Source organism: Leopardus geoffroyi, chromosome D4 (genome assembly GCF_018350155.1).
Source record: "Leopardus geoffroyi isolate Oge1 chromosome D4, O.geoffroyi_Oge1_pat1.0, whole genome shotgun sequence".
NCBI lineage: Eukaryota > Metazoa > Chordata > Mammalia > Carnivora > Felidae > Leopardus > Leopardus geoffroyi.
The window spans coordinates 83,028,206-83,055,857 of NC_059342.1; the positions used below are offsets into that span (position 1 = coordinate 83,028,206).

Here is a 27,652-nt window from a genome sequence, read left to right on the forward strand (position 1 = left end):
ACATTAAATTTTTTATTTTTTTATTTTTTTTTTATTTTTAGAATTTTCAACGTTTATTTATTTTTGGGACAGAGAGAGACAGAGCATGAACGGGGGAGGGGCAGAGAGAGAGGGAGACACAGAATCGGAAACAGGCTCCAGGCTCTGAGCCATCAGCCCAGAGCCTGACGCGGGGCTCGAACTCACGGACCGCGAGATCGTGACCTGGTTGAAGTCGGACGCTTAACCGACTGCGCCACCCAGGCGCCCCAACATTAAAAATTTTTAAAAAGAAATGCAGGTTCTAGAATCAGAAGAATCCTGTCATTTTTTTTAGTTGTATCACTTTAGGCAAACTACTTAATCTCTCCAAGTCTCAGTTTCTTCATCTGTACAATGGAGACCATAGCACCCTCTCCTAAGGTCCTTATAAGGATTAAATGAGAAGTGGCAAGTGCATGGAAAGCATTCAGCAAATATCAAGTATTTAATAAATATGAGCTGTTATTGAATTTGTATGCATATTTTAGCAAGTTTTTTAAGTTATGGAAATAAAGGATGTTGCATTCACTCAAAAACCAGAACTACTTTAAGGTTATAAGGCTATATAATATGATACCTGAAAAACCAAAAGAAGTCAGTTCTTCAGAGGAAATTGTTTAAAATACACAGATGACAACCATTTACACAGTCATCTAATATTCTGTGTTTTTCTTAGCAGTGTTCAACATTACAACTGATTGGTTATGTGTCTTCCAATCAGACCCCTGGGCCTCCAGTGGCATATCCAGACCTATAGACACCTAATAATTGTCTCCTTAACCTAACTCCGATAAGTCAGAAAGTATGGGATGGGGGCAGCAGAGAAGAGTCGAATGCATACAGGTTTTAGAATCAGATGAGCTAGGTTCAAATACTGACACTATTAGTTAATAACTAATATTAATTTATTAGCTAATAACTAATGTCCAAGGCTCCTTTTCCTCTTCTATAAAATGAAAATACAGTTTCCCTTGCTGGACTGTCGTGAAGACAGAATGGGACCATGTTCATCACCATACCAAGCACTCAGTTCCCAAAATGTAATGGCTTGCTATCAGCACAGAGCCCAACGTGGGGTTTGAACTCATGAACCGTGAGATCATGACCTGAGCCGAAGTTGGGACACTCAACCAACAAGTTAGCCAGGCACCCCTATTCTGGGCTTTTCAACCCAGGAGAATCAAGGAACAAATAAAAAGATACAGCCATCTAAAGGCTCAGTAACCTTCCCAGTATTAACCAGTTGATGAAAATTAAAATAGTCCAATTGCTACTATGATCACTTCTCAATGCTCTACGCCTGTCAATCCAGGGAGGCATGCATAGTTACCATTCAGAGTCCCTACTATTTACCAGGCACTCTGCTGATTTGCAAATACCGTCTCAAACAACAACACCTCGAGGCAAATCTTTATGTCTGAATTTCAGAGATGGAGGAAAATGGTTTCAAGCGGTTAGATAACTTAACAAAGATCATAAGCTGTCAAGTGGGGGCTGGGAAGCAAACACAAACCCATCTGATTCCAAAGCTCCCGTTCTGCCCACTATACCACAGTGCTCACTTCCGGAAGCTTTAGGATGCTATTATGATTTTTAAATTTCCAAAGGGGCCAACTTCATGATTTCCTTACATCACCCTCACTGCATACACAAGCACTGAATATTTGCCTGAACATCTAGAAATTATCCTTTCAAAATAGTAAGCGTTGAGATATATTTCCTTTAGAGAAGTTTTTATTAACCAAGAATTCAGAATTGCCAAAGCAACATCTACCTTTTAAAAAAATCACTGAAGGCAGTTAGACTGCACCTTCCCCATAGGTACTCAGACCTAGACATGCAGTTCTATTGAGAGGCAAAATTCCTCCCAATAAGTAAACACACCAATAGCAATTTTGTCTTAATTGAGGCTGACGGCACGAATAAATGAAAAGAAGGTCTTCAGTAAGTATTTGAGAACAGGACCTGTGAGCTTGGAAGGGCTAACATTATCATTTCCATTTAACAGAGGGAGAAAAATCCAGCATCTTAACCAAAGTCACACAGCCCATGAGTCTAAGCAGAGTCTAGATCAAAGGTCTTGACTGTTCTTATGCAGTGGTCTTCTCTTACTACATCAGGGTTTCAGGCTAGGTCATGTTATGTTGTTGCAAGGAGAAAGTCCCTTGCTCTCTTCGTTTCCCCAGGGAGAGCTGTCAGGGGGAAAAGATGATGACAACATAAAGCCACTGTTTCTACCTACTTTAAAAAAAAAATGGATGAGGTCTCATATTTAATGTTCCATCTAAAAGTTACAAAAATGCTAATAATCAAATGCAACTTTAAAAGTTTTAAACACTGCCACACATTAGCAAGAATGTACTAAAATTTCTATAATCCCTCTGATCATGTATCTCAAACACATTCATGGGAATAAGGAAATCATCCAGGAAATGTGCATCACAGCAATAAAGCTCTAATAAGCTCATTGGAACTTAATAAGATGGTGTGATTTAAAAAAAAAAAAAAAAAGATCACAGGGGCACCTGGGTGGCTCGGTCAATTAAGCAACCGACTCTTGATTTTGGCTCAAGTCATGATCTAGGGGTTCATGAGACCGAGCCCCACATCGGGTTCCATGCTAACAGTGCAGACCCTGCTTAAGAGTCTCTCTCTCTGCCCCCTCCCACATGCTCATGCACGTGCTCTATCAAAAACAAATAAATTTTTTTAAAGTTATAAAATATTTGAGTCTTAAGGGATGACGAGAATTATGTATTCCAACTCCCTCATTTTACAGTTGAGGATAATACTGGTCCCATGTCACCTGGCCTATTAGTGCTACATGTATGAAACTTGAACCTGGATATTAAACCTAATCTTTTCTATACATATTAAAATGCTGCCAATGAAGACTGCCTTAATTGATTAAGATCAGTAGCCCCACATTGGCACTTAAAGTTACAGAATGTCAATATAATTTATTCAGCATTTTTAAGACAATTTTGTTAAAGCCAATGAGGAGACCTAAAGGAGCACAGTAGTTAATCCTGCCTGAGTTAGGATTATAATTATATTAGGTTTGAATTAGTGTTGGCATCTAATATGGAAAACATTTAAAAATTTTTTTAATTTAACCTTGAATTGAACTCAGTCCTGAAAGGGCAGCCCACCATATAATTGAGTAATTTGAATGAAATTTCCTAAGAAAACCTAGTTGTGTTTGGAAGAAACATAACAGAAGCAAAGATTTTTGTGTGCATCCCTTGATCTTTAAAATAGGAGTATGTGACAACAGGACATCCTCTCTCCAACCTCTGAAAACAAATTTCTAACCCCACTCTCTTCAGGGGACTTAGCAGCCATTGGAGCACTTCAAAGGGGGCCAAGGGGGCCAACAATGGATTGGTGTAAATTATGAGCAATTCCCATCCTTTGAAAATACTTTGAAAACAATAGTCTTAAAACAAATACACCTGACTTCCAAGTAAGTAAATAGACTGCCATTTGGTAGCTGTTATTGAAATTCACCATTTACACTTGAAGCTATTATGTAACCAAAAAACACAAATATCCCTCTGGGAAATTTACATGAGAAAATTCTTTCAAAGACCATATAAAAGAGTCCATGAGTTTAATGATCTTAGCTGAGAAAACTTCCTATAAGAATAAGAAATTGAAGTAAGAGGAACAATACCCAGAATGAAAAGCGCTGAACATATTAACATTTATCAGGGGACTCATAAACAGCATTTGTTAAAGAGGATTTTAAGATTAATAGCTAAAATGAAATGAAATTTAATACATATTTAACCTAATCTATATGTTTATTTGTTACACAGGATTTCAAAAACAGTCACTAAATGGAACTTACAACCCTAAACAATTGTTTGCGGATTCTCCTTTTACAGAGTAAAAACCTGAAGATAAATAATCATCACAAAACTGCGCATTGCTGACATCTGGGCCAGATTACATCAAACACTGCATTTCTGTTCAACATAGCGCAAGAGAATAAAAAATTTTTTCCCAATTTAAACCTGTCCCTAGAGCCATAAAGAATGAAAATCTGCCGAGTCAACAGCTTCTGGGTTTGTGTGTGCGTACATGTGCATGTGCGTGTGAGTGAGTGGGGGGTGATGTTTTTGTTTGCTTGCTTGCTTTTCATTTTTTGCTTCATGCATTTGCAATACATCTATGTACTTTTCTCTCCCAACCCCCCTACCCCCGCTGCCCCACCATTTGTTGGCTACGTAATGCTCTGAAAACTTGTACTCTGATTTATTATGGAACAAGCCTCATATGCTAAAAAGCCAAAAGAATTGGCTCCTGGCTCAGAAACCATTTGAAGGACACCAGTAACTTTTGTTAAGGCTATTGTTTTATAGTTAAATACCATTCAGAGCAACTTGAACTGGATGGACCTTTCTGCTATCAAAGAGAGCAATTCAGTGGGTTGCCTGGGATTTGGCTGGCAGGCCATCCTAATATTTATCTGGGGACAACCTTCACCTTTGGCTAGAAAATACTAACACAGAGCTTGAAATTGACCAAAGTAAGGAAAGTAAATACCATGGAAAAGGCTTAATCTGGATTTGCTGTGGCTATTGATGGAAATGATGGAACCCATAAGACTTTGTTATAACATGTTCATGTGTGTGTGTGCGCACACATATGTACAAAAGCAGCTAAAGATACTTAGTATGGCTTTTAGCTAGAATCTAACATTCCAGCCTTTACCTCAGTCTACAAATGTTTTCAAAAATAAAATCTAAAGGACCCAATCTGTTGTCCTCCCATACTCTCAAAAACACTGCCAACCACTCTGACTTTAGTGTTGCTTTTCACTAGCAAAAGGTAGGAGAAAAGGAATTTGTGAATTTTCAGAGCTGACTTAAGTTTTAAGTAATTGTCTTGCAGACTCTAGGCCAGGCAGTGCAGTTAGGGAGTATGACAGCCTAGCCCAAAACTAGGAGAAGAGGGAGGGAAAAAAACAGGCACACCCTAGGCTTTCTTCCTAAGCTTCGGGATTCCTTATTTTCTCATTAAGAATAAATTCTAAGGCATTTATCATTCCTAAGCTCTACAACTAACTTCCTATACTAAATAAAGATAATCTTCAGATATAATAAAACTAAGGGGGGGGGGCAGACTTTAAAGCATCTGGAGTGACAAATTGAGAAAAGAAATGTGGTAACCCATGGAAAAATCTCAGTCCGGCTTAGATCTGACTTGTAGCCGAAAGTTATCTCAAGTTTTCAGGTCCTACTCTTCTGAGATGATGAACTCATACTATCATTTTTAATGAGAGGCTCATATCTGCCTTTGATGTGTGAAAGACACTCCCAGCTGGAGGAGAGTACAAGAAAGATCTAAAATATTTGCTTCAGCTGCAAAGAGCTATTAATGAAAGTTTAGAAAATGAGGTAGCATTAGAGGGGCAAATCTTTAGAAAAAAAGATGACATACTCTCATCTTATGAACTCTTGGGTGGGGGATGGGGGGAGAGGGAATATTCCAGTAAAATGAAATCTGAAAAATAATCTTCCCTTCTCTACACACCAGAATTCCTCACCCTCCTCCGCCTTGTCCAGAGCACATTCTTAATCCCCTGGTATGTAGGAGACAGAAAATGGGCTTCCTATAATTTGCTATTCACGCAAAACACCAAGAGTGAGACTCACACAATAAATACAGAGGTTATGAAACCCAATGGATTCATTAGCTCAAATGGAGGAGACTTTTAGAATTCTTATAAAGCAACTTTTAAGTGTGTTTAAGAAAGAGATAATTTATAGTGAATTCCCATACGAAGGGGAACTCAACACAAATTTGAAGAATTCTACATAATTCTCTGTACTGCTTAATGTTCTGAGATTACTATCATTTTTTTGTCAAAAAAGCAATCAAACATAGAATCTGGCTTTCTTAATCACCTATTAATCTATCTAAATGTCTTGTCTAACAACATAATCTATTCTTAGTATGGTAAGCAACCATTAAACAATTTCCACAGTCCACTAAAGACTTTTTTCAATTTAATGCAAGTAATAACTATTTGTTGTATTGACATGTTTATAAAATACTACGAAGTGAAATATCACTCTGATTCACCGTATTCACAAGAGCTGCATAAGGCAAGAAAGTATATGGAAAAACTGTCTACTTCTGTCTTTGGTACAGAAATTTACACAAATCGCAGCATTTAAATTTTCCAATACAAAGTATGAAACACAAAGATGCAATCAGTAATGTCATGAAAAGGGGCTCTGTAACGATTTTCTATGTGGAGTCTGGGACATTTTCAATCATTCTTAGCTGGTCTACAGAGTAACTACATTCCCGGAATGAGCAGTGAGAGTCACAGAGGCAGCAAAGTATTTGAGACCTTTTCATTGGATTCCCTTTGATAGCAGGAAAAGAGAAGCAGATGATGAAAATATAAGTTCCTTTCTGGAAAAAAAAATTCCACATTACTAACTCCCAAATTAGATGTTTTATATAACATTTTTACCTGTATGTTAACAACTTTACAAAGTAGGTCTCATTATCTTTATTTTATAGATACGGGAAATGAGGATCAGAAAAGTGTTCTGATTTGTCACATGGCTAAGAAGTCAGAACTTGAGTCTAGTTCTGACTAAATCTAAAAGCTTTTCTTTAGAATTTTAGGTGACTCAACATGAGAGCATCATCTATCTTCTGTGGGAGGAATAAATGCTCTAAGGTAAGGGTGGTGAGGAAGGGAAACTGAGACTGGGAAATAACTTATTTCACCCACTTTATTCATTCAACAAATACTTACAGAGCGTCTTCAGATCAGGTACATGTGAGTGTTCTCTCTTAATTACATCTAAACTCTTGTGAAGTCTCTAGGAAATCATATAATTTCTCTTTCCAGAGTTGTCATGTTCCTAAGGCCTATGTGCCATTGATTCCTAGGCCAACATGACATCCCCTTTTTTCCCCTCACACATGCCTGGCTGAAATCACACCAAACCTCAGCAGCTTTTAGAAGTGATGGGTTTGCTAGAGCATGTATGTTAAAAATAACAATTTCCACAGCATAACAGAAAAGAAGCATTATTTCCCAACCACCAAAATTTAACAAATGGTTAAGTAGAGAGAGAGAGAGAGAGAGAAAGAGAGACCGATGGATATGACTGTGTATCTCAGGATGACAGCTGATAACTAAGATAGATTCCCTACCCACCATCAACATGTTGCAGTATTAAAATAAATAAACTTTGTAAGCAGAATAACTGTTTCCTCTTTTTAGTAGGATTAACTTACTCATTTTTCAACGCATTTTATTTGCCTCCCTGTCTTCAAATTCAGATAATGTAGTCTTTGGATTAAAGACAAGAACTAGGAAAAATACTGGTTTTTTGTTTAATTAAGATGCTGGTTTGCAGAGGCAGCCAATTGTGTAAGGCCTGTTTTTAGGATCCTTTTTGATAGAGAGCTTAACCTCTCCATGCCTCAGTTTCCTCAATAAGTAAAATGAAGAGATACTCTGGCTGCCCCTTCAGCTTCAGTTTTAGAAACTAAAATCTGTCACGTACAGCTCCTGAGTGGGGGAGGGGTACCGCTCAGCACTAACAATTCTCCAATCTCCGTTGCAAACTCTTACTCTGTATCTGAGCAACACAACACAGATGAAAAGAAGATTAAATCAAGGGTTTGGAGGGGGAGAAGGGAAAAGCTAGGCCTAACACCACTGAAAAGAAAGGGCAGTTTTCTTTTCCTCCCTCATATGGAGAGAGAATCCAGAGTTGTCCCAGCCAGAACACTAGGAAGACGTGTCCAATTCAGGCCAGAGTGTGGCTTTTGGAGTGAAGGGGTATCGCAATGCTCTGGAGTTCAGTCTCCCCTGCACATACACAAACACAAGTGCACAGCGCCCCAACGCTGTTTGTCCCCTCAGCCTCAGAGCCCTGCCAGTTGGCAAACCCAAGCCAGGAAGTTGTCAATTCCAATTGCGTTTAAGGCCATGTAGTCCTATTAAAGAAGCCTTGCTGGTTAAGGGGCGTCCTCTGTTTCCAAAGCATGGGAAAAAAAAAAAAAAAAAAAAGGCGCTCTGCTTAGATTGGAGCTGGCAACTTTCACTGACTAGAGTTTTCAAGGAGCTATGAATGAGTTTAACAAAGGAGGTCTGTGGCTAGTTTCTGGCTGAAGTCCATGTCAACAGTTTTTAAGGTCACAGGCCACACTAACTAACATTTATTCCCAGCAGACCCTGTTCTAAACACAAGCTGTAAGTAGTACAAATTTGGAATTTCTCTGTAATCCCTTGAGATATTCCTGATCCTTCCACATGTTTCTGCCCAATTAAAAACAATTCTCACTTTGCACCACAAGAGAGGCCGAACTCAGCGATCTCAGTCCATCCTTAGGGTAGATGAACAAAAACCTGGCAAATCAAAGGGCTCGAGTGGGGAAGGGAAGGAATTCAGCTGGATCACACTGAAAAGTGCAGACAGCTCCCCAGGGGCTCAGTTTGTGAAAGAATAAAACGGGTTATGACAGAGATCCTGAGGCCATAAAAAGCAGGTTTGAGGCACGCATTGGGAATAGGCTCCTAGTCCCTTTACACAAATAAGATAGAAATTTCTGAGAAAATTAAAAGGTCAACTAGGTGACTGGAGAATAGCAATAATCTATGGGACAGATGCTAAATATCCCGCTGTGAAATTAATACAATCATTTCTCAGTTAAGATGAACTCTAACTCACTTTTAACATTTTTGAATCAAGATGCTTCTTGAAAGCAAGGAAAAGCCGTTTTCACATCAATGGTACATTTCATAACTGATGGTCGTTATTTTTTTTTTTAATTTTTTAACATCCATTTATTTATTTGTTTGTTTATTTCTGAGACAGATAGAGACAGAGCATGAGTGGGGGAGGGGCAGAGAGAGAGGGAGACACAGAATCCATGGTGGGCTCCAGGCTCTGAGCTGTCAGCGCAGAGCCCTATGTGGGGCTCAAACTCAGGAACCGTGTGATCATGACCTGAGCCAATGTCAGAAGCTTAACCGACTGAGCCACCCACCCAGGTGTCCCTTGATGGTGGTATTTTAAATCTTGCAAGGCAACACAGGAATAATGACTTTGGATTGAACATCAAAAATCTCACTTAATCCTCACGCTGCCATGGGAACTATCTTCTATTCTACAGACCAGGAAACAGGCTCAAAAAGGTGATATGACCTGCTTACATTCTGATCTAGTAAGTGGTAGAATCAACATTTGAACACAGGTCTTCCTAGGGCTCAAGTCTATATCAAAAACTCAGGGGGAGAAAAACCCACTACAGCATTAGTCATCCATTGGGTACTTAAAGCACTACTGTTTGTAGCATTCTGTATTTGAAATCATGTGCTATATGATGGTAGATATCATTTTTCCAAGTTAAAAAAAATCTGTAAACTGTGGTACGAAGAACATTTGGATTGGGTATGACAAGAAAGACATAAAAGAAGAAAAATTTTTAAAGACAAAAAAAGAAGAAAATTAGAATCCTCATAATTCTATTACCTAATTATTCTTATTGTTAATACTTTGTTACCCAATCAACCCATCGCTTTTCTAAAAATTTCTTACAAAACACAGATCATACCATAACTCATCTCTTGCTTCTCCTGCATAACATTATGTCCAAAATGTTCTCTAAGTCATTAATCACCAAAAAACATCATTTTAATGGCTATATTGTAGCTACCCCCTCTCCACAAATGGTTTCTAATTTTTCATTCTACATGCTAATAAGCATCCTCATGCATGTTTCTGTACATATATTCCTGAGTTTTCCTTAGGAACAGAATCTCAAAAGTGGGAATAATTGAAGGGTTTTGAATATATACTGCCAACTGTTTTCTAAGACTGCCGAACCATTTTATACCCTCAGCCACAACTTTGTAAATGCCTACCTCATGGCCACCAAGTGTCATCTTTATGTTGACACGACCAGGTTCATGTAGACTTGGTTGTGTACATGCCCACACAAACCACACCTATGCCAAAGACATGTATGTTACAACTGGCCTATCCTTCTAGCAATAACTCTAGCACTGTGTAATACTGGAAGGTGCCAACAACTGCCCTGCCAACATCTTTGCTTATATTAGCTCTAATCCTCACCAAAAGAGTGGATAGGAGGAAATTAAGATTCAGAAAGAGTAAATGGGGCACCCAAAAGCCCACATCCACACTGGCAGCACTAGCATTTAAGCCCAGTACAGACCGCTGACCATGCTCTTAAGGCCCTGCCACCTCATAGCTCATTTTACCTTTCAGGGACGGTTGACCTTCCTCTCACCTCCCCAGGGACTGCCTCCTTCTCTAGAAACGCCTCTTTAGACAATGAGGTCAATGAAGAAGGACAGTCCCTGGATCTCACAGGCTTTGAGAAAGGAAAGAGCATGTTGCCCGTCTTTAAAAAGCAGGATGTAAGCAGCAGCGTGGGACTATGGCGACTCTCATACACAGCTGACAGAACCATAAGATTCTAATGCTGCTTTAGAAAACAATTTGGCATTATCCAATACAATTGAAGATACACGTACCCTATGACATAGCCATTCGGCTCCTAGGTTTACACGCCAAAAAACCTAGTCTGTACACAGCGAGCTACCTGTTCAAGAATGTTCATTAAAGCCATGAACCGGAAACAGCCCAAATGGACACTTATAATTGCATGCTCAAACAAACACAATGCGGAATGCTAGATAGCAAAGAAAACAAGCTACAACTATAAGCAACAGCATGGTTAAATCTCAAAAGTGTTCAGCAAAAGAAATAAGACTTACCAATTCCAAACTGTAGAATTTCTTCATACAGATTTCAAAAACCAGACAAAACTATACCAACATTATTTAGGAATACATACGCAGCTGAAAAAAATTATTCTGGGGTACAGATTTCTTACAGGAGGATTACATGGATATTTGCTATATAATTATTAGTGTGTACTTAAGTTAGTGTATGCGTGTGCATATATATAAATATGTATATATTTATGTGTATATGTGTGTGTGTATACGTATGTAGTTAAACTCAACGCACTTTGGGGCACCTGGGTGGCTCAGTCGGTTGAGCGTCCGACTTTGGCTCAGGTCATGATCTCACGGCCTGTGAGTTCGAGCCCCACATGGGGCTCTGTGTTGACAGCTTAGAGCCTGAATCCTGCTTCGGATTCTGTGTCCCTCTCTCACTCTGCCCCTTTCTCGCTCATGCTCTCTCTCTCAAGAATAAATAAAACATTTAAAAAAAAAAAAAAAAAACTCAACGCACTTTTCTATTTGCAGGTTATATTTCACAATTTACAAAAGGAAGGCACAAGGTTGTAATTAAACATAGTAAATACAATATATAAAGAGCTTTATCAAGTGTTCACTATTTAATCTCCTACCACAATATTCTGAGTTAGTATTATCCTCAATTCACCACTAAAGTAACAGAGACAAAAATGAGTGACAGATAAGTTAAAAACATGTTTATTATAAATGCAATTCTTTTTTTTTTAATTTTTTTTCTCAACGTTTATTTATTTTTGGGACAGAGAGAGACAGAGCATGAACGGGGGAGGGGCAGGGAGAGAGGGAGACACAGAATCGGAAACAGGCTCCAGGCTCTGAGCCATCAGCCCAGAGCCCGACGCGGGGCTTGAACTCATGGAACGCGAGATCGTGACCTGGCTGAAGTCGGACACTTAACCGACTGCGCCACCCAGGCGCCCCTATAAATGCAATTCTTAAGAAGAAGTTTGTTTTTTTTTTTTTTTAACTCATGCAGCGCAAGTGTTTTCTATCACAACACAGGGACTGAAATCAAGGAAAGGACAAGTTCAGGGAGGAGCTCCACCATATGAAAGTTAAAGTTAAACTACCTCTTCAAATAAAAAGATCTAAAATTATAATACTTGGGGATATATATAACTGGGAAATATTAGTGAATAGTAAAAAAAAAAAAAAAAAAAAAAAAAAGTAAAAAAACAAGTATAGTCTCCAGTGGTCAGGAAACATTGGTTATCTTTAAATGAAGACAATCAACATTTGGTATACTTTCTTTTTTTTAATTTTTTTTAATGTTTATTTCTTTTTGAGAGACAAAGCACAAGCAACAGAGGAACAGAGAGAGAGGGAGACACAGAATCTGAAGCAGGGTCCAGGCTCCGAGCTGTCAGTGCAGAACCCAATGCGGGGCTTGAACCCACAAACCCCAAGATCATGACCTGAGCTGAAGTCAGACGCTTAACCGATTGAGCCACACAGGCACCTCTAGTATACTTTCTTATACTAATAAAAAAGAGAAAGTACAAACAAAAATTTGTACAAAAATTTCTCTAAAATTGGTATCCAAAATTCATTTTTTTTTTTTTTTTTAAGCAGAGGGGACCATAAAAATCCTAACTTAGCAGAACTTAGCAGAATCCTAACTAGACACTAGGAAATATACTTTCCTAGAGTCTTTGGGCTTGGAGTTGTTTTGCTTGCAGTGGCTTTTTGTTTTTTGCTTTTTATTCCCCCAAAGACTTCTTGTTTTCCTATGGGACTATATTTTAAAAAAAGAAAAAAAAGGAAACCAGTCATTAAGAGCTCACGCAAAAAAGTACAGGGCACTAAATTTCACCCAATTCCGTTTTCCATCACACTTTTTAAATAAGGGTTTTTTTTTTTTAATCTCAAGTTTTTTAGAGCCAAGGATTTTTTTGCCGCATTTTGGGCTCATTAATACAAATAAAGAGCTAGTTAAAATACCAGACTGAATAAATGAACAATGGGACAATTAACCCCACATACAAAGCTCCACCCACTTTACTTCAAAGGCATCTGAAATAGAATGGATTAGAAACCCTAAACGATGCCTCTCAGAATTAATTTTATAATAAATATTGCTTTGTGTTATAGATAAGGGATTAAAAAGCTCCAGAGTAGCAGCCTAACACCTGTGAACGAGTTAAAGGGCAACTGACCTTGGCTGTACTGAAGATTGCCAATAGTTTCATGACCCATGTCTAGGAAATAAAAATCTAGGCAATTTCCACTGCATACTAGAATGGAGAACTTAATTTTGCCTACAATGTTTAAAACTTCCGTACAGTTTTACATAAAGTCTTGAGATATGTGTAATTAGTTCTCATTCAGAATGTACTGCTATCTAACTTTAAAAGTATTCCCTTTATGCCACATTACTGTTTTTGCCATTCACAATACAACTCATACTGATGAAAAGGATTAAAGACGTAAATGTACAAAGTGAAATATGGAAAGGAAAAGTAAACTAAGTACATTATTTACCACCTGATTTAATGAACACTTTGATACTATTTCCATACTTTTATGTTCATTGTTTTCAGAAGCTAAGAACTATCTTCCCTATCGAGAATCTGGTAGTATCTCACATGTGAAGACAAAAAGTAGTTGAGGGCTTTTGGGTTGTTTGGGTTGTTTTTACGGAATTACCAAAGTAATTAGCACAATGACAAATTCACTACAGCAAATGCATTTTTTAAAAGAACATAAGTCTTGACAAAAAAAATACTTTCTCAGATTTTACTAAGAGCTTTCTTCCCTTGTAAATCAGCCTCACACAAAGTACACAGTCAAAAACATTCCCAGGAAAGAATATTTAACGATATGCAAAGATGCTTACAATATACTAAGTGAAAAGGCTAGGTACAAAGCTCCACCTACAGCATGATCCCATGCAAGGAACAAAACACCTCTAGTCACTATTAGAGTCATGGGATGATAAACTCCTTCTCTTACTTCTGTAAGGTTTTCTAAATTCCTCTAACGAGGAAGTATATCTTCACAGTCTCATAAAATAATATCCTAAAAATCAATGGCTCATAAGTGATTACGAGAACTGTGGCATCTTCAAACTTTAGATGGCACAATGATTTTTCTGTTTGACATGATATAAAGAGGTACACAATTATCTCAGTCTTCTGGAGCTTCTCCACGAGGGACAAATGCTAGGCTTCCCACTGCTTCTAAACTGATCACTGGAAGGGCCAGACAACCTAAATTCAGACTCCTCTTTGTATTCACAAATCTAACTTGCTCTTAAAATAAGAGTGCAGCTTAGATCCAAAGGGCAATTTTAGGTGTGAAGCATATTGAGTTATTTTCCTTTCCACTTCCTGCCCAGTGAAAAGCAAAGATAAGGCTCAAATAAATGCCTTCTGCTTGTTGTTGCTGTTATAGGAAAGTGGTTTGCTTGCAAGGGGAGGGGGTTGGGGGTGGGGGTCCAAAAAAATTGCTGACACTCAAACTCCACCAAAAAGCATCAATTGGCTTCTCCTATAGAATGTTTTCCAACTCCCAAAAAGAGTCCCTCATGTGGAATTCTTAAGACTCTTTCTTTCAGAAGGCAGGCTCAGTTTTACTGGTTTTCCATTCAAACAGACTTTGCATCAGATTTAAACAGAGCGGATCATTTTCTTTACTCTATAATCATATGGTTGGATTGTTCACATAGACTGCAATGATGCCGGCCAAAAAGCAACGTGACTCCTTGATGCTAACTGGAGGTTACGGAGTCTTAAAAAAAACTTCAGGTCCAGGTGGCCTTGGCCTTATTCTCCTGAGTTGGAAGAATCATTGCCATATCCTGGACAAACTCTGGACTGGAGTGGCGGTGGGGGGCAAAAGATTGCTATTAGCCAGCTAAAGAACTTGGCACAACAATCTCTCTTCAGGTCTCAGTTTCATTATTTATAAAATGAGGGTGGGCTGTATGTAGTATACTGATTTTTGCAAGCTCACCTCTGAAATCCTGGAGCAGTGGCAAACTACCCATCATGGCTCTTTTAACTAAATATACACAGACAAAAAAACTTTTGAAACTCCTAATGGTTGCTCTGGTGGCAAGAAAATAAAATTTGAAACTTTGAATCAGAGCCAAAAGGAAGTTATGAGAAATAAGCCCAAAGCTGTTGAGCGCATGAGCTTTGGGTTGGATTCTGGGTTCCAAACCAAATTCCCTCACTTACTCCTTCCTGGTGAGATCTTGGCCAAGTCACACGGCAACTCTTTCGGTCTCAATCCCTACTTCTCTATAATGGACATAATTTCATCAAGTTGCAATAAGAATGAGAATTATATAAGCCACCTGCCATATTAAATAAATGCTAACAAATGATCATTCCCACCCCCACCCCTGCTCCTTTCCAAATCCTCTGTAATGAGTTCTCCTGACTTAGTCTACCCATCTACAAAATGGTATAACAACATTAACCGTCAGCAGTAGCTGGTGGAGGTGGCAAGATGAGTGACATATGGGGGAAACTAACGAAAGAACCAAAGTGCACTCCTGGAGTTCCTACTTAGGGTGGTTTCACTTGCTGCCCTATGGTAAGCTTTGTGATCATTAAGACAAGGAAATGTTCTGCTTTCAAAACAGATCAACAAGGGGCGCTTGGGTGGCTCAGTCGGTTAAACGGCCGACTTCGGCTCAGGTCATGATCTCGCGGTCCGTGAGTTCGAGCCCCGCGTCGGGCTCTGTGCTGACAGCTCAGAGCCTGGAGCCTGTTTCAGATTCTGTGTCTCCCTCTCTCTGACCCTCCCCCGTTCATGCTGTCTCTCTCTGTCTCAAAAATAAATAAACGTTAAAAAAAAAAATTCAGAACAGATCAACAAAATACCATGTCTCTTGTCATCTCCAACTCATTCAGTCCCAAAAGGAGAAATTTCTTGTAGCCAAAGTCTTCAAGTTTCAAATACCCACAATGCTGGCCTCAGGTTGCTTGAGGGAAAGCTGAGCCAGGCTGGGGTCCTTTGAAAAGGACCAGGAGGAGAAAAGAAGCTTCCTCCTACAGTGGACAGCCCTGAGGCTGGCCGCTGCTACAGAAGATACACCTGTCCTTCCAACTGCCCAGCGGAATTCCCAGCCCTCAAACAGCAGGCTCTGCTTGGACAGTAAGAGCAGTTTCGTTTATGTCCCTTTCTTCTCTTCAAAGGTGACTTTTTTTTTAAACTGTACAGCTTGTTACTATTGTTGAATTGTGGCTCCCCAGAGGATTATACGTTTCTAAGCATGGAGGCATCTGTGTGGCAATAAAATGTGCAACATTCCCCAACCAGTACATTTTTTTTAATTAAGAAAAAAAAAAGTTATCACATCCCACAAAATGATGTCCTGATGAACACATTCCCCGTGCAGGCCTTTCAAAATACTGAAGACGTCAGAAAGGGTCCTGAGGCTACTAAACCAGAGTCTTCACAGGACCCAAGCCATGGGTTCAATTCCTGACAGATCCACAACGGGTAGAATTATAATCTGCCATAGCAACTGGGTCTTCTCCCAGCTGACCATTCAGAAGACAACACTGTACCCTACCATACTTTTAAGGGGGAGAAATTAAGAAGAAATCAAACAGCTCCAGAGAGATGGAAACACTTGAAAAGCAGAGGAAAGTTCTCTGTTAAATAGTATGAAAGATCCAGGTTTCCCAAATGGTATTTAAGGCATTGGGAAGAAAGGCTGATTTCTCCCAGAGGGGCCCCAGCTTTGATGCCCAAACTGCCCTCAAACATCAGGCTGTGTAGTTTTGTATAGCAGGGTACCCTCAGGCGAGACAACCATAAATAGCTTAAAACAAGAATAGGAGATTCCATCTGTTTCTGGAATATTTCAGCAGCACCTGCTTTCAAGGTAAAAATCTGGGAGCCGTCCCCACTGCCTTCCTTCCCGACTCCCTTCCCCACCCCCCATACACTTATTTTAAACCAAAGCAGCTAACACACAATCCATCCAAAAGGGCTCTGCCACCGCACCTGCTTAAGGAAAGAGTCCTTTGATTTTTCTCCTGAACTATATGTCTTGTTTTAAAAACACTAGAACAGTTAGGGGGAGAAACCAAAGTTCTTAAAACCACACTATTTTATTACTTCTAGCTTCTTTTTCCTCTGTGAAAACTGAGCTTTTCTGTGTTTATAGTAGAAATGAGTACAATTCAGATGAAAAAGGACGCAATAGTTGTTCCTGCCATTAAGTCAGAAAGTATTCCAGAAGGAAGATGGGTTATCACTTAACACAATTAATGTTGAAACACAAGCCCATATGCCAATCTGCATGGAAAGGACAGTAATTCCCCAGCAAGGTCCCAGAAATGTATTTCGTTGTTATAGTTTAAAACAAACAAACAACTAAAGTTGAGGTTTAAAACTTCTCATTTAATCAGAGTGCTACCCCCAAGGTGATGTGCAGCAACCCTTCTAACACTATCCAGAAAATCCCAAGCATGTGTAAATACCAGTTACATGTATAAAAAGCCACTTTCCTTTTGGTCTATAAACATCCATATTTCTAACGCCTGCCCTATCATCTGAGCATGCTCCATTTGCTATGGGGTAAATCCAAATTCTTGAGCATGTCTCACAAGGGCTTTCCCAACCTGGCCCCAAGACATTTATGGTATCATCCCCTACCATCACATCAGTATTCCATCTTGCTATATCCTTCATTTCTCTGGGCCTTACATGTCAGTTCTCACTGCCTAGAAAGCTCTTCTCCAATTCTCCTCCAGACCAGCCCCCAGTGATTCTGTAAGACCTAGTTTAACTGGAAACCATCAGCAACACTTTCTCTGATTCCAAGCCAGAGATGGGCACTGCCTAATCAGTGACCCCAAAGTACCTCGCACATACATATTTTTGATTTAAATAGCACTTATCACATCATATTTTCCTTGTTTACATAGTCCCTTCCCAAAGACTTAGTGGCTCCTAGGACAGTAAGCGTAGCCAAACCGAAACAGGAGGGGAAGTAACAAAATCAGAGGTGGTCTGGGAACGGTGCACCCAGAACCATATTAAGTTTTAAATTTGGTAAAGGACCAAAAGTATATATTGTTTTCAGTTTGTAAGACCAACTTTAAAAGTTCAGCTCATCAAAATCTTGAATGATATCTGAACATGATATCTGAAAGGTTCTTATAGAGAACTGGGGAGAGATCTTTACCTCTGTATCAAGGGAACTTGAAGTGAATAAAAAGCCAAAGACCAAGTGTTACACATTGTTCACTCCTGGTTTATACTACCTACTAAGATACTCATTAATCGAAGAAAAATCTTACATGTTAAACTAAAAAAAAAATTTATATCCTGTCTTGATGAAACAAGTTATTTCTTCCCAAAATGTATAATAGGGACTGAACAGTTTGATATAGGTACTAAGGCAGTTACTCAGGGGCGTCTGGGTGGCTCAGTCTGTTAAATGCCCAACTTTGGCTCAGGTCATGATCTCATAGTTCATGGGTTCAAGCCCCACGTCGGGCTCTGTAATAACAGCTCAGAGCCTAGAGCCTGCTTTGGATTCTGTGTCTCCCTCTCTCTCTGTCCCTCCTCCACTGGCTCTGTCTCTGTCTCTCTCAAAAATAAACATTAAAAAAAAAAAAAAAAGCTACTCAAACTTTCTCAAGAGCTTAAATAAGATTCCCATACATAAGAAAATTGTAGAACACAAATATGAACCTGGACCACTTTCTTACACCATATACAAAAATGGATGAAAGACCTAAATGTAAGACAGGAAGCCATCAAAAGCCTCGAGGAGAAAGCAGGCAAAAACCTCTTCGACCTCGGCCGCAGCAACTTCTTACTCAACATGCCTCCAGAGGCAAGGGAAACAAAAGCAAAAATAAACTCATCAAAATAAAAGGCTTCTGCACAGCGAAGGAAACAAACAGCAAAACTAAAAGGCAACTGACGGAATGGGAGAAGATACTTGCAAAGGAAATATCAGATAAAGGGTTAGTATCCAAAATCTATAAAGAACTTATTAAACTCAACACGCAGAAAGCAAATAATCCAGTGAAGAAATGGGCAAAAGACATGAATAGACACTTCTCCAAAGAAGACATCCAGATGGCCAAGCGACACATGAAAAGATGCTCAATATCACTCATCATCAGATGAGATCACAAATCAAAACCGCAATGAGATACCACCTCACCCCTGTCAGAATGGCTAACATTAACAACTCAGGCAACAGATGTTGGCGAGGATGTGGAGAAAGAGGATCTCTTTTGCACTGCTGGTGGGAATGCAAACTGGTGCAGCCACTCTGGAAAACAGTATGGAGGTTCCTCAAAAAATTAAAAATAGAACTACCCTACGACACAACAATTGCACTACTAGGTATTTATCCAAGGGATACAGGTATGTTGTTTCGAAGAGGCACATGCACCCCCATGTTTATAGCGGCACTATCGACAATAGCCAAAGGATGGAAAGAGCCCAAATGTCCATCGATGGACGAATGGATAAAGAAGATGTGGTGTGTATGTGTGTGTGTGTGTATATATATATATATATATACACACACACACACATATACATATATACATTTACACAATACAGTATTACTCAACAATCAACAAGAATGAAATCCTGTCATTTGCAACTACATGGATGGAACTAGAGGGTATTATGCTAAGCGAAAGTAGTCAGAGAAAGACAAATATCATATGACTTCACTCATATGAGGACTTTAAGATACAAAACAGATGAACATAAGGGAAGGGAAGCAAAAATAATATAAAAACAGGAAGGGGGACAAAAACATAAGAGACTCTTAAATATGGAGAACAAACAGAAGGTTACTGGAGGGGTAGTGGGAGGGGGGATGGGCTAAACAGGTAAGGGGCATTAAGGAATCTACTCCTGAAATCATTGTTGCACTATATGGTAAGTAACTTGGATGTAAATTAAAAAATAATTAATTAAATAAAAAATTTTTGTTAAAAAGCTCCTTTTGGGGCTTCTGGGTGGCTCAGTTGGTTAAGCGACCAGCTTCAGCTCAGGTCACAATCTCACGGTTCATGAGTTCAAGCCTCGAGTCAGGCTCTGTGCTGACAGCTTGGAGCCTGGAGCCTGATTTGGATTCTATGTCTCCCTCTCCCTCTGTTCCTCCCCCACTTGCACTCTGTCTCTCTCTCAAAAATAAATAAAGATTCGAAAAAAATTTAAAAAGCTCCTTTATAAAAAGTAAAAAATTTAATTATTATGACATATCTCCCATAATCCACACCCACAAACAACACAGTTATGGCTTTGAACTCTTACACTCCTTCTGTTTCTCCACAACCAGAAGTTGGCTATAAATAACATATTTCATTACAGTTTTAGCCTTGATGAAACATGTGCCATTTGGACAAATCGGAAGTCATGAAAAAAAGTATGGTTCTAGGTCACTTTATGATACTTGAAGGATTTCAGAGGTAAATGCTTATACCATAACAGACTCAGCTGGTGCTACCTGAAAATGCTAATTCTGTCTCACATTCCTGGGTTTATAATGAAGAAGGACTAACTTACCCATATCTATTGCTCTCTAGCTGTGCTTTTTTAATTCTTTTAATGTTTGTTTATTTTTGAGAGAGAGACAAAGAGGGAGAGAGAGTGACAGAGAGACAGAGAGACAGAGGGGGAGCAAGGGAGGGACAGAGAGGGAGACACAATCCGAAACAGGCTCCAGGCTCTGAGCTGTCAGCACAGAGCCCGATGCAGGGCTCGAACTCACGAGCCATGAGATCATGACCTGAGCCAAAGTCAGATGCTTAACCGACTGAGCCACCCAGGTACCCCCATCCCCAGCTGTGCTTTTAATCCAGTATTGACTACCATCCAGCAAATAGTTAAATAATATTATGGCAAATCTCAAGGAAAAGTAAAATGCCTAAATATAAAGAACTAGTCAACCGTGGGACAAAATAATGCATTTGAACTTTACAAACCATGGTATTTGTGTTAATGAGACTTGTTCATACCCTAGCACAACTACATTTCTGTCAAGGTTAGCTGGTGACAGGATTAAACCTGTGTTAAAAATAAACACAGGGCTTATTCATCAGGAATTCTTTCCTTCATGAAACAAGTATTACTAAGTGCCTACTATGCATAGCCATTACTCTATACATTGGGTATATTTGGGAACAAAACAGATAAAAATTCCCAGGCTTCATGGAGCTTATATTCTAGGGGGAAGGAACAGACAACACTTCTAACAATGGACCCAATAACTTATATTCTATGACAGGTCTCTAAGAACCTTTCATTGTGAAATTAAGTTTAAAGTTTCTAATACTGATGGCCTAGTCCTTTACGGACTTTATGGACACAATGCCTGTCATTCAACACTAGATCTCCACAGTGAGATTCAAGAGTACCCCTTGTAACTAACAGAAATAAGTCTGGGAGTATGAACCACATCTCTCTACTACTGTATTTCACACTTTCTCTTGAACTGGTGTCCCATGAGGCCTGTCCTGTCACTCAGAGCCTTCAGTGTCCTATCCTTGCATTCAAATGGAATACATCTCCGTGTCTGAAGGCCATGCACACAGTATGTTGGCCAAGGACTGCACTAAGTGCTGGAGATACAAAGTTGCTTAAGACACTATCTTTACCCTTAATGAGTTCATTTTAGAGGAAGAGGAGGAAGAGGTAAAAGGATGATCCAGGCTTATGAGCATGTAACTGAAGTATGCAAAGCATGCTAGGTGCCGCCAGAGGTGAGGATGATTACTTCTGCCTGGAAAAGGCTGCTGTGGGTGGATGGATAAAGGTGTGAAGGCAGAAAGGCCCACAGACTCATATGGGCCAGGAAGCACATGAGCTTGGGAGAGCAGTCAGAGAGGGAGCGATCCTAAGAAGCCAAATCCTAGAACAGTGGAGACTATGTCTGCACAAGACACAATCACTGGGAGCTACCCAGCCCTCCCCACCATGAGAAGAAATGGAGGGCACAAGTAGAGGTGGCTCATGAGCACACGAGCTAGAGCACCGGGCACACTGCGAACAGACACTGGACCTCAAGGCACTGGTGAACTAAAGGGAAAGCATCTATTGCTGGTGAGGATGTGGAAAAACAGGAACCCTCTTGCACTGTTGGTGGGAGTGAAAACTGGGGCAGCCTCTCTGGAAAACAGTGTGGAGGTTCCTCAAAAAGTTAAAAATAGAACTACCCTATGACCCAGCAATTGCACTGCTAGGAATTGATCCAAGGATACAGGAGCGCTGATACATAGGGGCACTTGTACCCCAATGTTTATAGCAGCGCTTTCAACAGTGGCCAAATTATGGAAAGAGCCCAAATGTCCATCAACTGATGAAAAGGTAAAGAAGATGTGGTTTATATATACAATGGAATACTACATGGCAATGAGAAAGAATGAAATATGGCCTTTTGTAGCAACGTGGATGGAACTGGAGAGTGTTATGCTAAGTGAAATAAGTTAGTCAGAGGAGGACAGATATCATATGTTTTCACTTATATGTGGATCTTGAGAAACTTAACAGAAGATCACGGGGGAGAGGAAGGGGAAAAAAATAGTTAGAGGGAGGGAGGCAAAACATAAAAGCCTCTTAGATACAGAGAACAAACTGAGGGTGGATGGAGGGCTGGGGGAGAAGGGAAAATGGGTGATGGGCATTGAGGACGGCACTTGTTGGGATGAGCACTGGGTGTTATATGTAAGTGACTGAACCACGGGAACCTACCCCAGAAACCAAGAGCACACTTTACACACTGTATGTTAGCCAATTTGACAATAAATTACATTAAAAAATAATAATAATAAAGGAAAAGCATCTGAAAAAAAAGCAAGGAGATGAAGCATCTCGAAAAAGCAAGGAGACTGAAAATGCTAATAATAGAACCTAGGCCTAAATCGCACCTGCATTCTCCCGGCAGACCTCTCCACTCTCCACTGAACATGCTGCCAACTGGTCACCCAAGGTGAACAGCAGACCCTTCCATTCAAATGCCAGTCTCAATTCAGCAATGTTCCCAAACGAAGCCACAGGAGGAAGTGGCCCTGTGCATGCTTTTTGCATATGTACAACCTGGGCAAGGGAAGTGAGCTTTCCGCCTGCCATGCTGAATACCCGTGAAACGCGCGTCCCAGACTTCACCTGGACTCTATTTTTAACCACAGTCACTATCCTCTGGCCCTAGAACACCAATAGTAAGGAGACATTGTGCCGCGGAACCGTCCTATGCTTTATATACAGCATACTACAGCATGATCATACTTCTCCCGTTTGTTCTGGGAACTCCTCTAGGGCAGGGACCAGCTAATAGTAGGCACTCAAGTAAGGGCTGACGAACAAATGAATGAATTAACCCACCAAATTCTTCCCACAGTTCCAAGCTGGGATAACAGAGAGAAAACAGTCCAATTGCCGCTTTTTTTTTCATTCTAAATGATGGCAGCATGAAGGCTAATCAACCAGCTTCTTGTAAGCATGCCATCCATGACCCTACGCACAGACACGCAAAGTCAAATACACACTGTTGATGTTTTTACATCAACAGTTTTCCACTCTCAGAAATTTCTTGAGTGAACGAGATAGTGCCAGTTCAGAGTCCCACCCCGCCCCCCAAACATGCACATCCCAGCTTTGAAAGGAAGAAACATTGTAAACCAAAACATTATGCAAAAACAAAAAACAACAACAAAAAAGCCTTTCTGCAAAACTTTAAGAACTTGTCTTAAACCCCCATCTCCTCTAAATGACTATATAAATATCAGCGCCCTAGCCAAGTCTAAAATGCAACGTTAGGCAAAATGGAAGAGAAAACTTTGTTTAAAAAGAAAAAAAAAAAATCCAACATTGCTGAATCAAAATGTAAATCATCATTTACATCAGACGCTAATGCCCCAAGTGGGTAACCCTTGGGCCTGGGCTCCTGAGCCAGCTTGAGAGCAGTTACACACATTTAATCTCACAGAGCATCCGGATTGTACCTCCTTCCCGTGGTCTTTCCAGCGGTTGCCCTCTAGGGCCGAATTACAGACCTTATGCTTGGTGAAGAAGAGAGCTGACTTTGCTGATTAACAACAACAATAACAACATTTGTGCGGAGAAATGTAAACCAGACTGACAGTTATTGAGCAAAGGTACTTCAAAAGTCAGCCCCTCTTTCTCCTATGGTAGGAGTGTGTATGTGTTTGGGGGGCTGGGATGGGAGGTCTTTTCTTGGTGAGGAGAGGAAGAAAGTGCAAAAACTAATGTACCAGAGAACCACTCTTTCTGGAATTCATAGAGTCTGGCCTTTTATCCCTGGGCGCAAGCCCAAGACTGGGGACCCGGGTTTTGTCAGGGGCGCCTCCCTGCTGTCCTGCCCGGGGCTGCTCCACACGAGCAGAGAGAGACAGGAGGCAGGCCCCTCTGACACCTACTTAACCGAGGCAGATGGAGAGGAGAGTGTGTGGGATGCCTTTACTTCCCCCTTAGGAGGCGCCCAGCAGGAGCCCACAGAGCCAGCAGCTCCAAAATCGGATTTCCACACATCCTCCCCCTCCTCGCCTCCTCGGAACACACCTTGGCCCTCTGGCAGGAGGAAACAGAGCATTAGGCCAAGTGTGGCTCTGGTGTACAAAGGGGTTTGGAAGACCTAAGGAAGCCTTCTTCCAGGATCCCATACTTTTTTCAAACCTCTAGAGAAGTAGCCCAGTTGGGGAAACAGTTACTCCCTCACTGACCCAGAGAGGGCAAGGGTGTTACTTTGAGGAGGACACAATCAGTGTCTGCAAGACGTCCTGAGCTGCAGACACATACTTTATTAATAATCTTACATACACAAAATGTCCAAGGGAAAGCCTAACAGGCGAATTTCTGACAGCTCCAGATAACAGCAGGACAAACCGAAGCCATGCTGACTCCCCAGCTTCCACAAACTCCACAGAAGCCATGATCCCTTTCCCACCCAAGGGACGTGATGCAAATAAATAAATACAATTATCTGCAGAACTTAGAGTGCAAGAACAACGCTGTGGAGTCCATCTCCCCGAATGCAGTGACTTGTGGGAAACAGATAGGAAAATAAGGAGAACAGCTGGAAAATTTAATTGCAGAGGAACAACGTGGAGGCTGACATTGTTTCACGGAAGTAGCCAAGAGCCAAAGCCACTCTCCCTTACCTTAAGATACAGAAGCAGCTCTTCGCCCCTGAAGATAAGCGGCAGAACCCGAATCTCTGTTTGCTGTCAATGTCAGTGAGCACGAACGTGAAGTTCTGGCCAACTTGGCTAACTGTGAGGCTGCGGCAAAGACAGAACAAAGGGAAAAACGAATGTGCAGTGAGTTTCTTGATAAAGTATCTAATCACGACAAGTCGTTGAACCTGTAACATTTCCTTTCTCAGTGAAACTCTTTACAAATGAACTCAAAATTTACACACTTGAAGGGAACAGATTGTGAGCTAGTAAAAAACAAACAAACAAACAAAAAAGACCGCAAGCAGCCCATTCTAGTGACCACCTCACTACCAAAGTAGCTACCAAACCGTCCATTTATGGAGTTCAGGCAGGTAGCCCTGTTAATCATCTCATCAAATCCTGAAGATACATCCTATTAACCTCATTTTATACATAGTGACCGCCTCATCACCTCATTGGAGCTCCCATGCCCTCCACAGATTGAGTTCAGGCAGGTAGCCCTGTTAATCATTCCACCGAATCCTGAAAGGAGCATTCTATTAACCTCATTTTATAGACAAGGCAACAGCCTAGGGCAGCACTGCCTAAGGTGCCAGCTGGTTAGCTGCAAAAAGCTGGGTTTTAAACCTAGGCCTTTGTGACGCCAAAGCCTACCCTGCCAGCTTGCTGTTAACGATGTTCACCTGACCATTCCTCTAGTTCAGAAAACAAAATGGCAACAGAACTTGAGCGTCTACTGTGTGCCAGTCACCAAGCTGGACACTTGATATATTCCATCTCATTTACTCTCCAAACAACCCTGGAATTTAGATGATGTTCCCATTTTACAGGAAAGGCAACTACAGGACGGAATAGGCATGTAAGCGAATCATGCTCACAGAGCTTCCAAGGGGAGGAGGTGGAATTCAAGAGGGCAAGGTTAGTTACTACTGTCCTGAATTCTTGTATCTTTCACAACATTGGGGTTCGGGAGGAACATGCATGTTACAGGACAGAAATACCAAATGTCTTAACAATGCAAGGTGCTAAGAAATGGAAACAGGCTTTAAAGACAAACAGTAAAGAAAAAAAGCCAAAAATTCCTGCATCGACACAAAAATCAGCAAGCCACGCATAAAACATAAAATAGGAAATATGTTTCAAGAGATTAAAAAGCATGTTACTAATCAGATTAATCTAGAAATGTTTCTGGTGTTTGCAAAATGTTTTTAAAACCCCCTTTTTAAAATCAGTTTACCACTTAGCTTGGATTCCTTTTTAAAAACTTAAATATTCCAAATTCTAATACACAAATCTATGCTACCATAATATTTTAGAATTTGACATTGAATTATTAAACTAACTCACTAACTTACATTGTATTTTACATATATTGTATTTTACAAAATAAATTGATAAATATTCAAATCAATGCTCTCACCTGTAATTTACTTTATAAGTTGCCAGCAGAAATGAAAAATCATTCACCAAGCCCCTTCCAAAGGCAGACAGATTTACTGAGTCTTTGGAATAGGATACGTAGTTAATTTTTCAAATATGGATAGCCTTCATTTCTAACACTTCCTTATACAAACCACACAAGAAAATTAAAATGAAAGAGACTTTCAAGGTATCCCAGTACAACAAGGTCAATGGACCCTACCTGGTTATGTTTAAGGAAACAATTCCATCCCCTAGAGGGTGGTTACAGAGTACAAGAAAATAATTCAGAAAGAAAAGAAAGTGTTCCACTCTCCCTTCTTAACTAGGAAGGTGAGCGAAAACAAGGTGGCAATTTAAAAGCAACGTGTAATAAAACAGGTGTAAGTAATGCTACCCTCCACCTTACACAAGCCAGGAGAAGGAACACATTTCTATAAAAGTTATAGAGCTGTCCAGGGGACACCAAACTCTACCTTCCTATGGCTGTTATGTTTTATCAATAAAGCTTGGATACTGTGTTACTATGGTGATTTAATACTATGTTTTAAAGGGGGATTATATGATTAATTTTAACAAGGTTGAGAACTGAAGATGTGTGAGAAACAGGATTCTAGCTCACATAATTAAAGTGATTGGGGAGAAAAGTGGGCCTCACTGGGGGGAGGAGAAAAAAACTTGAATTATTAAAATATTTAAAGCAACAGGTCACAATGATTTCTAAATTACAAATAAGGTCATGCTTTTGTGACATACTATTATGTGGTCATATAAAATATGACTGTTCATTATTTTAACTCAGGGTGTGATTTCACTTCTAGAATGTTTAAAATGAGGCATCTGAGAAGGAAAGGGTATTGATAGGACTGAATGAAAAGAAAACACCCGGGATCCTTAGGAAAAGGACACAGAATGAACACAACTTGGTTTGTGAAGTGAGTGTCATTAATTTCCCTATTTATCTTTTCACCACCATTAAAAATGCTGAAAATGCTTTTAGCGACATCCTAGGCTCAAAGAAAGATTCATTACTCATTTACTTGGTTCAAATCCCAACTCAATCACTTGCTAACGGGGCCTTCATTTAGCAAGTTACTTAACCTCTAAGCACCTCAGTTTCTTTACCTGGAATAACAATGAGAGACCACTGCTCAACCCAAAGGAGGTTTTGGGAATAAGTGAGGTAAGCATTTACCATAAAGGCCAGTCCATAATAAAAACAATTAATAAGAGAGACCCAAGCTGTCAAGTTACCGTCGGAAGGAAAACAAAAATTCAT

At 40.1% G+C, this 27,652-nt stretch overlaps 1 protein-coding gene and 1 long non-coding RNA gene across 15 annotated transcripts in view; one reads left to right on the plus strand and one right to left on the minus strand.

Moving 5' to 3' along the window:
• The window catches only part of DENND1A (DENN domain containing 1A), a 512,085-nt gene that overhangs the window by 319,213 nt on the left and 165,220 nt on the right, over window positions 1–27,652 (minus strand). For all 14 annotated transcript variants that reach the window (XM_045470412.1, XM_045470408.1, XM_045470411.1 and 11 more), the window contains one exon: window positions 24,937–25,056. In XM_045470412.1, coding sequence (XP_045326368.1) covers window positions 24,937–25,056 — 120 coding nt within the window. The remainder of the gene's footprint in view (window positions 1–24,936; window positions 25,057–27,652) is intronic.
• Window positions 25,546–27,652, plus strand: part of LOC123593849 — a 29,444-nt gene continuing 27,337 nt past the window's right edge. The window contains exon 1 of the long non-coding RNA XR_006710561.1: window positions 25,546–27,308. This is a non-coding gene — a long non-coding RNA (uncharacterized LOC123593849). The remainder of the gene's footprint in view (window positions 27,309–27,652) is intronic.